General features: G+C 41.9%; 2 protein-coding genes across 9 annotated transcripts in view; both read right to left on the bottom strand.

Annotated features, from left to right (window-relative positions):
• The window catches only part of ARMC2 (armadillo repeat containing 2), a 126,626-nt gene that overhangs the window by 90,225 nt on the left and 24,343 nt on the right, over nucleotides 1-12,058 (bottom strand). For all 8 annotated transcript variants that reach the window (XM_055260752.2, XM_055260780.2, XM_055260769.2 and 5 more), the window contains one exon: nucleotides 8,139-8,346. In XM_055260752.2, the coding sequence (XP_055116727.2) occupies nucleotides 8,139-8,346 (208 nt within the window). The remainder of the gene's footprint in view (nucleotides 1-8,138; nucleotides 8,347-12,058) is intronic.
• Nucleotides 3,679-8,122, bottom strand: LOC134735488 (uncharacterized). Its single transcript, XM_063630757.1, has one exon. It carries the CDS (start codon nucleotides 5,892-5,894, stop codon nucleotides 4,947-4,949), a length of 948 nt encoding a protein of 315 aa, XP_063486827.1. The 5' UTR covers nucleotides 5,895-8,122; the 3' UTR covers nucleotides 3,679-4,946.

Raw genomic sequence — 12,058 nt, 5'->3', positions numbered from 1 at the left:
CCGAGATTCTGCATTTCTAACAGGCTCCTAGGGGATGCTGATGCTGCTGGTCCAGGGACCATACTTGAGAAGCAAGGCCTGACATGCTGGTAAGCTCCTCATGGACAGGGTCCACTCCTCTGTCTCCCAACCCCTCAGCACAGGGCATTGCTTACCAGGAAATGCTTATCGGACAGAAACAAGGAGGGTCTCTACAAAATCAGGCCAATGTCTTGTCTTTTCCAAATGGAAAGTTTCTCAGCCACATTGCTCTTAATTTCTTAAAAGAATAATGACTTCATTGTTTTTGAAAAAATGATATATTTATTATTTTTTAAAGGCCAGGCAATATAATAAAGTACAAAGAAGATTTTTTAAAAATTATCCAGGATCCCACCACCCAGAAATAAACATCATAATATGTGGTCAACATCATTCCAGACATATTTCTGCATATGTTCAGAGGAAAAGATAGAAGAATGAAAGAACAGAAGGGCAGGAGGGAGGGCAGGTAAATGGATACATATAAATGGAATCATACCATACATGTTATTGTCGTGAAAAAGCATTAAGTATAAATTTTGCTTGAACTTAACAGAGAAACAGAAATTGATGTGAAACTGAAGGAATTGTAGAACTTCAGATGAATGGGTCTTCACAAAGAGAGAATAGTTTCTAAAAGATCTCTCTAAAGTTAAGAAAAAAGTAATGAAAAACATTAGGATGCTGAAATCATTATTTTTTCAACTATATATTTCAATTTCAGACTTTAGCTACTGACAAATCTATTCCCTGCTATGAAAGTAAAGAAATCAGTACTCACACTTCCTCCCAAGTACTGGTTTTGGTTATTTATATTACTACCACATTGTCAAGGTTTCTGTTCCATAACCAGAGTTGTTTAGTTTTAATCCAATACGAAAACAAAATCATTACTGTACTCATCATGAATGCTTTTACCATAGCTTCTTCATTTCTAGGTTTTGAATTTTGACTCATCATTTTGTTGTCTACAAGTTTTCTGGAAGGTGCATGAGTAGTATATTCCCTCAGTTCATTCACATTGAAAGTGTCTATCTGTTGCTTCTGTACAACTTGACTGGCAATACAATTCTTTAGTTACCCCTTATTATACTTAGGACTTCATAGACATTACTGCCTTCTGGCACTGAGTGATTCTTTAAGAAAAACAGGGGCCAGCCTGCCTTCTTCTCCTTTTATGTGACTTATTTGTTCAGCCAGGATGGCCATATGAAACTTTCTTCCATTTGCCCACCCAATCAACAATTATTCACTGAGTGCATACTATGTACTGGGTAGTGTTCTAGTGCTGAGCACTGGTGGAAATGTCTTAGTATGGATTATTCCATATCAGATTTTTCTTGGAATACAATGTGTCCATTGGAGCTTCAGATTAAATATTTGTTTCAGAAAGTTTTCTTTTATTATGTCTTAATATTTTTCTTCTTCTTTCTGCTCTGATCTCTTCCATTCTTCATGAGTTGTTGTGAATATTAAATGACTTAATATATGTAAAGCGCTTAGAAAAGTGTCTGACAATTCACAGTAAGATAGCGTTAGCAGAGGAAGTGAAGGAAGATAATTACCTTCTTCAGGAAAACAAGTTTCATTCTTCCATATCTATCTCAATCATCATTTTCATAGCTTTATTATTCATTTCTTTTTGTAAGATTTCTTCTAGCCTGTCCACCACATCCTACTGTATTTTCACCTGTTTTATTCTAATTTTTTATTCCTAATGTGGCTTTCCTCTTGATACATTTTTCTTTCATTTCTTTTTTGCACACTATAAGCTTATTTTTCATCTCCTTATGTGGGCTTATAATCTCTAATTTAAATTCTTATAACCCAAAGAACAGTGCTTTTTTCCTTTGTTTTCCTTTTTTTTTTTTTTTTTTGAGAGGGAGTCTCGCTCTGTCGCCCAGGCTGGAGTGCAGTGGCATGATCTCGGCTCACTGCAAGCTATGCCTCCCAGGTTCACGCCATTCTCCTGCCTCAACCTCCCAAGTAGCTGGGACTACAGGCGCCCGTCACTATGCCCTGCTAACTTTTTTTGTATTTTTGATAGAGACAGGGTTTCACCAGGTTAGCCAGGATGGTCTCAATCTCCTGACCTCATGATCTGCCCGCCTCGGCCTCCCAAAGTGTTGGGATTACAGGCGTGAGCCACCATGCCTGAACTCTTTTTTTTTTTTTAAGAGAGTGATCACATTATCTATAATTTCTCTGAGACTATGGAAAATTGTTTGAACTCTTTCCATGTTTTTGGAGGGTAATACCTTCTGTGATCCACTTCCTTCATCTGTCTTTTGCTATGTTCCTTATATATCTAAGCTCGAGTCCCACATTGGTTCCTATCTTAATAGTATTTGTCTTTAAACAGAGTCATTTATTTATTGACGCTGAATAAGGATCCATAGAGAGAGTGAACGGGGGTATTCTGTAGCTTAAACTTTAGTCTGTTTTCTTAAACTTGCAATCACCAAATCCATTACCTTTGCTGACCTGGGAGTATATGTTCCCTTGATTTGTGTGGAGCAGGTCGCTGTGACGCACAGAAAAGCCCTTTCACACGCTGGGCTCCTTAAATTCTAATGTACCAAGCCCCTCCCCCAAAACACACACACACAAACTAGCTGGCTCACATGTAACCAGGAGTGTGTGTCATCCTCAGCTCCATCTTCCCCCTCACTTCATGATCTGGATCTTGAATGGAGTCCTTACACAGGGCATACTCCCTGCTCCCACAGCCTGCCTACATCATTAGATCTCATATCTTTAATTAAATATTGAGTACAACTTTCTGAACTAAGAGACTCACTCTTAGTGAAATCTGTTTCTTGCTCAAGGTCTGAGAAGGTATGTGTCCACTTTCAAGTTACCCCTTGTTATCATCTAGATTTCTTAGGGCCTGGAAGGTTAACTAGATTCTTATGAATGCAATGTTCCAAGTAACAAAACCTAATCTAAAGTATCATAAACTGTCCCTGTCGGAAGGAAGGAAGGAAGGAAGGAAGGAAGGAAGGAAGGAAGGAAGGAAGGAAGGAAGGAGAAAGGAGAAGGGAAGAGAAGGGAAGGGAAGGGAAGGGGAGGGGAGGGGAGGGGAGGGGAGGGGAGGGGAGGGGAGGGGGAAGAAAAGAAAGAAGAAAGAAAAGAAAAAGAAAGAGAAAGAAAAAAAGAAAGAAAGAAAAAGAAAGAAAAGAGAAAGAAAAGAAAAAGAAAAAGAAAAAGAAAAGAAAGCAAGCCAGCTACGGTGGCTCACGCCTGTAATCTCAGCACTTTGGGAGGCCGAGGTGGGCAGATCACGAGGTCAGGAGATCAACACCATCCTGGCCAACATGGTGAAACCCCATCTCTGCTAAAAATACAAAAATTAGCTTGGCGTGGTGGCACATGCCTGTAATACCAGCTACTCGGCAGGCTGAGGCAGGAGAATCGCTTGAACCAGGGAGGCAGAGGTTGCAGTGAGCCAAGATTGTGCCACTGCACTCCATCCTGACGACAGAGCTAGACTTTGTCAAAAAAAAAAAAAAAAAGAAAGAAAAGAAAAGAAGGAAGGAAGGAAGGAAGGAAGGAAGGAAGGAAGGGAGGAGAGGGAAGGAAAGGGAAAGGGGGAAGGAAGGAAGGAAGGAAGGAAGGAAGGAAGGAAGGAAGGAAGGAAGGAGGAGAGGGAAGGGGGAAGGAGGGAAAGAAGGAAGGAAGGAGAGAAGAAAAGAAAAAGAAAGGAAGGAAGGAGAAAGAAAAAGGAACACATTGGCTCACAAAACAGTATTCTACAATGTTGATGTGGTGCCTTCAGGCACAGCTGGATCTAGAGGTTTATATATCATCCTTGAACTTGATCATTATCTTCATTCCTTGCTCTTTTTGTTTATGTACCACTTCCCTCTCAGAATCTCTCTCCATAAGGCTGTGAAAAGGCCACTGTCAGCTCCAAGGCCACATCATCTTTATAGTTTGTGAACCTGGAGAAAGAGCACTTTCCCCAAAGGCCTTGGTGAAAGTCCCATGGAGGAATGCAACTGGCCTGGCTTGGATCACGTGCCCATCTCTGAATCAACTGCTGTAGCTGGGGTTGGCAAACTCTGATTAGCCAGCCTTGGGCCAAATAACCACCCCTGGGAGGGACACAGGGAAGACAGGGCTAGCCCTTCTCCAAATATGGACTGAGCAGCATTTATTACACAATGCAAGAAGGCCTGTTTGCCAGACAGACCAACAAAAATCAAGCCTATACTGCAGTGTAAAGTATGCTTCATGTTGTGTAGTTCAGGGTCGTAGCCATTTTTTTGTTTGTTTCATTGATGAAATTTACTTCTCTGTTTTTCATTCTTTGCTGCTTTCATTGGATTACTGGAGAATGCCTTTGTGCCTTTAACCAGAAGCCCTCTTTTCTTATTTTTGATTCCAACAATACTAAGAGCACTCGATAGTTTATTAGTAAGGCTTTCAAGCCTTAGTCATCATTCCACAACCTACAGTGAGGGCTAGAAGGAGATGGGAGTAAAAGAGCAGAGTTATTTCCATTTTACATATTAGAAAACTGAGCCCCTGAAAGTGTTAAGAGACTTGCCAAATACAGCTAAATCAAGTGGCTGAGAGAGAATCAAACCTAAATCCAGAGATTCTGGCTCCTCAGGAAGAGTCCCTGACTCTCCATAACGATTGGCTGTTCTTGGGCTTTCCTCCTAAAGATCACATTTCCAAACCATGACAGTTTGAACATTTACAGGGAAAGCCTTAACAGTTTTTTTAAGCAGGTAAAGAGATTCATCTGCTTTGAAAGAGATTCCATGGATGGATGGATGGATGGATGGATGGATGGATGGATGGATGGGTAGATAGGTGGGTGGGTGGATGAACAGGTGGGTGAATAGGTAGATGGATGACTGCGTGGGTGGGTGGGTGGATGGCTGGATAGATGGGTAGATGGGTGGGTGGATAGGTTAATGAATAGATGGATGAATTGATAAATGGGTGGATGGATGGGGGATGGGTGAATGGGTGCATGGATAGGTAGATGGGTGGATGAATGGGTAGATGGGTATATGGATGGATGAATGGATGGGTGGATAGGTGGATGGGTAGGTGCTAGGTGCATGGGGAGATGGATGGGTAGATATGTGGATGGGTGGATGGGTGGGTGGATGGGTAGATGGATGGATAGATGGATGGATGAATGGACGGGTGGATAGGTGGATGGATGGGTGAATGGGTGGATGGATGGGGAGATATATGGATGGGTGGATGGGTAGATAGATGGATGGGTATATAGGTGGGTGGAGGGGTGAATGGGTGGCTAGATGGGTAGATATATAGATGAGTGGATGGATGGATGGATGGATGGATGGATGGATGGATGGATGGATGGATGGATGAATGGATGGGTGGATGATGGATGGGTAGGTAGGTAGACAGATGGAAGGGTGGATGGATGGGCAGATGAGTGGATGAGTAGATGGGTGAATGGGTAGATGGACAGGTGGATGGGTATGTGGATGGATGGATGAATGGACAGTTGGATGGGTGGATGAATGGGTGTGTGGGTGGATGTATGGGTAGATATGTCGATAGGTGGATAGGTAGATGGGTGGATGGGTGGATGGATGGATGGAGCATACACACATTTTGTTAATGGCAGCTGCATTACTTTCAATCCATATAGTAACACAAAGCAAGTGATGGTGAAGTATTCCTGAGGAGCAAGTCTGCTGGACCTTAAATGAATCCCTAAATGGGCATATGGAGACTATCATAACTGGCACAAGGTTTGAGGATGACAGTTCTGTAAGTGCTTGAGAGTGTGTTCTCTTTTGTAAAATTAAATAGTCCTCTAAAACATTGTTTACAACGATACTTTGCTTAGCAAATCCTTTTTCCACCATAACCAGCATAAAGTTGAACTCCAGTCCATTCCATATCTGAATTATCCATATTTTAAATGAGGGTATACAATTACTGCAGTTTCATGGAAATAGAATGCTCCTTCCTCTCCCAGCCAGATAAACACACACCACACAGGTGGCCACTCTCACACTGGACAAGCCTGTAAGGTCCCCACACTGGGAGTGTGTCCTCACCCACTCTGTCCCCTTTCCATGGTCTACTTACACACTCCTTCTCAACCCTCCCTGCTCCTGCCAGCCCAGCTCACTGACAAGAGTCTTCATTTTCCACTTTATGGTCTAAAGATGAAAAAATGTTAATTGAGGGAAGGGCTCTACCATCAAAACTGGGAATACTCCACTGCATAGCAAAGATCATTTCTTGGAATTAGTCACTTAAATGTTTACAAGAAACAATTATTAAGTGTCCCAGACTGATTCATTAATGTCATTAATGAAAGAATTGCTAAGAGTTTCTGTTTTCTGGTTTGTTTTAATCCTACTATATAAACTTTTTTTTTGGCACCACTCCAACAAAATTCCACCCAACGATTAAAGGAGGTAAAGATTCATAAAGCAAAAATGTTACTGAAAGTTAACCTTGCCAGGGTACACTGCAAACCCAACTTAGACACAATCCTTATATGATGCAAAAGCCGTCCTAACAAAACACAAAGAAAACAATTAGTGCCGTTGCCAATGCCTCATAATTTTGGACAGTGAGGAAGAAGTGCTAACTGATTTGTCTTTTGCTGTTTGTGGGATAAAATATATAACTGAAAATGCCCCTGCTGTCCCAGAATGAGGAAGACATAATGAACTCTGGCTTTCCCGATTATTCTGCCACATCTGAAGGTTTGCAAATAAACAAATTAAATAGCTCTTGTCTGGTTTTTCTAGTCAACTTTCATTACTGTAAGGATGGATGCAGCAAGATAAATGTTTCCTTTTTACTTCAGTACTGAAAGAAACACAAGTTTTCCTGCTGCCTTTTATGTTTAAGCTCTGAGGTCCACAGCCTATTCTTATTCACCAACTGGAAACGATTTGTCTGCAATGGCCAGTTTGATGTTTTCTACTCAACTCCCAAAGTCCCAATTTGAAGTCGTTCTCTTCCACTTAAGGAGACATTTCATTTTTCCTTTAATTTAAAAAAATGTTCTGAATGTGAAACGACATTACAAGGACTACTAGGTTGCTTAATATAAATTCCGTATGTGTGACACTCTTCAGGCTGTGTCAACAGACAAGGTCGGTTCAGCTAAACAAGCTGGCAAGCAGCCACTTGGGGGAAAAGTTTTAAGCATGCCACATGTGTCCAAGCCAAAGTCAGACCCGAAATCTAACATGAGTGTAAGAAATACGTGATCTTAAAATGGCCCATGGAATTTAATCTTGTTAAGCAAATCTGAACCGGGCAGTTATCCATGATGACCCAATGGAAAGTCCTAGAAAAAAATATCTTCTTAAACTGAGTAACCCTGTCCAGTTCAAGACATTCTGCCTCTCTTAGCATCATTACTGGCTGGGACTGGAAAACAGAGCCTTTTCTCTCTACTCTTTCCCCGATTCCAGCCACCAATTATTCAAGGTTTCTTCAGTAAAACACCGGGGTAAGAATTCACAGTCCAAACAGCAAGCATTTCTCCACAGATCCTTAATATGGTAGGAAGATTGATTCTCAAGGAAACCCTATCTAGGAACATGGTATGAAATAAAGTAATTCCCAACCATTCACTAATGAGGGGCTAATGGAGGGATCTCACAGATAATTGAAATCTACAGGACTCTTCTGTTTTAGCCATGTGTTTGCAAGATAAATATTTAATCCAAGATCTACTGAAGAATAAAATAAGTGTCCACTCTTGTGGAGTTAAGGACTGTGAACTAACCCAAAGGGAGATAATAGGAGATTCCAGGCCATGCAAGAATTCCAAATAACATACAAAAGGAATGATCAGTCATCACTCAAGGGATGGCTGGAATAGTCCAACTAAATCTTATTCTGATAGTCCTACAGAAGCAGCACTTTGACAGTCATGAATAAAAGTGTTCTTGAGTATTACATAAGGAATGATATAAAATCAACTCCATTTGGCCATGAGAAGTAGTCTCTCCTATTCATGTACCCTTAATATAAAATTTGCTTACATAAAAGAGAAAAAGCAAACCAATCATCTATATAAAATAGAGAAGAAACTGGTAAATGATATCGTTATCCTGACCAGAAAATTAAATAAAAAGAATACTGACCCTCCACTCTTGAGATGAGATGGTAAGGATGTTGTTCCTTTGAACATTTCTTGCTCCTTTATTTCACTGAAGCCTCCATCATCAGTTAGCTGAAGTGGGTGACTCTTTAAGTGGCAAATAGCATTCGATTTTGTTAAATAAATCCCATTTATTTTCACCATAGAGTCCCCCATCATAACTGTTTCTTTGGATTCCACTGTCTTCTTTGCTGCAATATAACCAAGAAAATGTTTTGTTGAAGTATTCTTATTTTAGGAATCACTACCTTTCAATGTTATTTTTCAATCTAAGAATTTATATGATTTAAAAGTTATACATTGCTTATAATTAAGTCTGGAATTTTATGGCCAAAGCCTTTCTGAGCATACACGAGACCAGTATCTTAAGTCTGGCACCATCAATTCTGCAGGTAAAAATGTATAGAATCTTATCTCTATCAGCTTAGAGTCTACTTGAAGGCAAACACTCAACTTCAGGCTTATAAACTACCTAGTCCACATAAGTACTTCCGTGTCCCATAACAGCAGCTCTTCCTCCTGAATTTGATCATGTAATTTTTCATTCAAAAATATTTACTGAGTGGCTCCCCCATGTCAAACACTGTCCTAGGCACTTGGTGTGCATCAAAACAGATCCCTGATCTCACAGGGCTTACATCCTAATAAGCAGAAAATAAGCAATCACCATAATAAATAAGGTATACGACATGTTATAATAAGTGCTATGGAAAAAAAGCAAAGTATAAAAGTAGGGAAGGGTCAAGGGGATTGGAATGGGGGGGTACAGCAGGGTAGGGAGGACAAACCCTTTATGGGGTGAGGCATCCAGCCACCAGGGCCAGTATTTTCAGCACAGAGACCAGCTGGTATGGAGGCCCTAAGGTAGGCTGAAGTGGGGGACTCTTCAGCACCCACTGTGCCTGGGGTGCTCAAGGAATAGCAGGAATGCAGTGTGCAAGGAGGCAAAGAGGAGGAGAGGTGATTAGAGGGGTGAGGGGTGGATTGTGGAGGCCTAGCCTAGTAGACCACTACTCTGCAATGGAAAGGAGAGGGCATTGAAACATACCTCTAAAGAGGTATAAGATGGAGTTGCAAGAAGGTATCCTTTTTGCTTATGACTACAGATTCTTAGACATATAATAATATAACACTTCCCTTATCAGCAAACTGGTATTAGGAATAGCTTATTGTCTATGCTGCTACAAGGCTGTAGTCTGTGAGAAAACATTTTGTTAAAGGGGAAGAGAGTAAATCTCCCATAATACAGTGTGGGGGGGTGGGGATGAGCTTCATGTAGAAAAATACTTACTGTTTTGCAAGATTTTTCAAAATGACTCAAGGTTTCCTTTCCTTTTCTGTACTTACTAAGAAACCAACAAACCAATAAAAACTAATAATAACAAAACCACCTATTCTACTCCTCTGACCAAACTCCCTGCTTTCAAAACACTAAATTTTAAAACTGAAAGGAACCTTACAGATTTTAGGCTTCTTTCTTTTTTTTTTTAAGATGGGAGAATTGAGAACCCAAAGATTAAATGACCTGTCTAAGGTCACAGGGAGAGCCAGGACCACAGGGTTTGGCTCAGACTTGGGTTCGAGTGCAGGCCCCCCTGAGCACCCACTCTGTGATGCGGATGCTCAATTCACACCACCTTCCATGGTCCCCACCTCTTGGGGATGTGGTGAGATTTTAAATGATGTGGCCTAGTAAAGTGACTTATACAGTGCTAGCACACTCAAAACCTAGAAGTTATTGTCATTATGATTATTGGAACCCAAGAATCCTGACTTCTGGGCTAGGGCTCTCTCCATACCACCACACCACCTTAAATGACTTTACTACTGAATTATGAAGCACACATTCTGTTTCCGATTACAAAGTATTTTTAGCCTATCGTTATCTTCTAGCATTCATTTCTCTCATTCATTCACTCCCTGAATATTTATTAAGCACCCACCACTATGTGCCAGGTGCTGTTTACTGCACGATGAAGCCGTGGTGAACAAGTCCCAGCCATCATGGAGCTTCTAGAAGGGAAACCCAACCATACCTATAGGTCGAGGAGCTATACCTGTCTATCTTCAAATCTACTGGAGTAAGCTTGTCAGTTATTACTACAACGAAGAGCTGCCCTGGGGGGCTCACTCTCATTCCTGATCAATGTCCTCGATGAAACTGAGCATGTGTAACTATGGTCTGTATCTTCTCGGTAGACAGTTGCAGCACATTATATGAATTTTGTGATGGATCGTGGGTAAACTTCAAAAGGAGACAGCTCCCAGCAGCCTTACCACACAGGACCAGTTCAGGTTCACAAATATTTATTTGATACCTGTTATATACCACACCCTGTTATAGGCTCTTGGGCAACAGACAAAGAAAAACACTTTTCTTAATGACGTTGCTCTATCTAGCAGGGGAGACAAAGGGGGCAGATGTGTAAAGAGATAAATGAAGCCCAGTGTGACCCCAGCCAGGTAAGGAGGGGACAGAGAGAGTGGAGAAAGCTTGAGGGGTTGGGAGTTGGTCAGAGAAAGCTTCACAGAGGAGGTGGGGGCTGAGAAGCATTTTCGATGGTTAATAAGAGGTAAACAGCTTGAAGAAAAGAGAACAAAAGTCTGGAGTGAAAGCCAGCTTCAAGTGTGTATTGCCAGTACAGTCAGGCAGGACCCCAGTTTTAGAAGGGCCTATACTTGTTTTAAGGCTCTGCTGTGGCTATCTTGAAACTCTTAATAATTTTTGAACAAAAGGCTCCACATTTCCATTCAGCATTGGGCCCAGCAAATTACATAGCAGGTTCTGCCTGAGGCTTGAAACAGCAGGGTGGGTATGGGGAACCACAAGGGGTTCCACCCTGCCGGTGCACCCACCGTGAGGGGGCAGGCCCAGGACAGGCGTGAGCAGGGCCTGGAATGTTAGGCTGGGGCTGGATCACAACACAGCTGTGCACTTGGAGGAGCTGGGACGTCATCCCCCGCCACCCCCACCAGAGCTCAGCAAACTACAAGCCCCACCAAATCTGCCCTATCTCATTTTCGTATAGCCTGCAAACTAAGAACGGTTTTTATATTTTTAAATGGTTAGAAAAAAAATCAAAGAAAGAACAATATTTTGTGACAAGTGAAAATTACATGAAATTCAAGTTTCAGTGGCCATAAACTGGTGGATGGCTGCTTCCATGCCACAGTACAAAACTGAGGAGGTTGAGCAGAGACCATAAGGACCAGGTCTAAAATATTCACTATGTGGCCCTTTACAGAAAAAGTTTGCCAACTTCTAGAGTAGGCTAGTGTTTCCCAAATTGTGTTCCCAAAAGACAGATCCCACAGTCCAGCAGGTTTGTGAAATGCTGTGTTGAATTAAAATTAAACAGATTTCTCCACCAACACTTTAATACACTCATGTGCACAGAGACTCTCCAAGAAGATGAGGGGTAGGCAGTGTTTCCCTGACCTATTTGAGCACTGAACCCTTTTTCCAAAGAAAAGCTATTAATATTTTGCCAAAAGTGTTCCCTGGAGTTCCCTGGAACTCAGTTTGGCAAACACTTCTGTAGGCACAGCGGGGCCTCTGAAGGGTTTTCAGCAAGAAGATGGTGCAATCTGATCTTTATTTGCTTCCCGACCTCTTGTGCTTTACGGAACACACAGAAAATGATCATTTTTCATGGTCCCCTGGGATAAAGGGATAAGGCTGCTGCTCACAGCCATGTCGTGTTGGGAGCTCAGCATCCTCAGGCTCCACTGGCTGTTCCTCTGGCTGAGGGCCTCGCATCCACCCACCTGCAGACCATCACAGCACCCCAGTGAGCAGACGGTGGTTTAAGAGCAGCAAAACAGGATGAGGCAAGAGGGATGGAGGCAGCATGGCAGTGGTGAGGGAGAATGCAGACTCAAGAGCTAGTCAGGAAGCACGTG

The sequence above is a fragment of the Symphalangus syndactylus genome, chromosome 2 (assembly GCF_028878055.3).
Source record: "Symphalangus syndactylus isolate Jambi chromosome 2, NHGRI_mSymSyn1-v2.1_pri, whole genome shotgun sequence".
In the NCBI taxonomy this organism is placed as follows: domain Eukaryota; kingdom Metazoa; phylum Chordata; class Mammalia; order Primates; family Hylobatidae; genus Symphalangus; species Symphalangus syndactylus.
This window is presented reverse-complemented; position numbering and strand designations above follow the sequence as displayed.

Excerpts from the sequence above, each read along its gene's own strand:
- LOC134735488 (XM_063630757.1), bottom strand. The coding sequence starts at position 5,894 with ATGCTGGTTATGGTGGAAAAAGGATTTGCTAAGCAAAGTATCGTTGTA.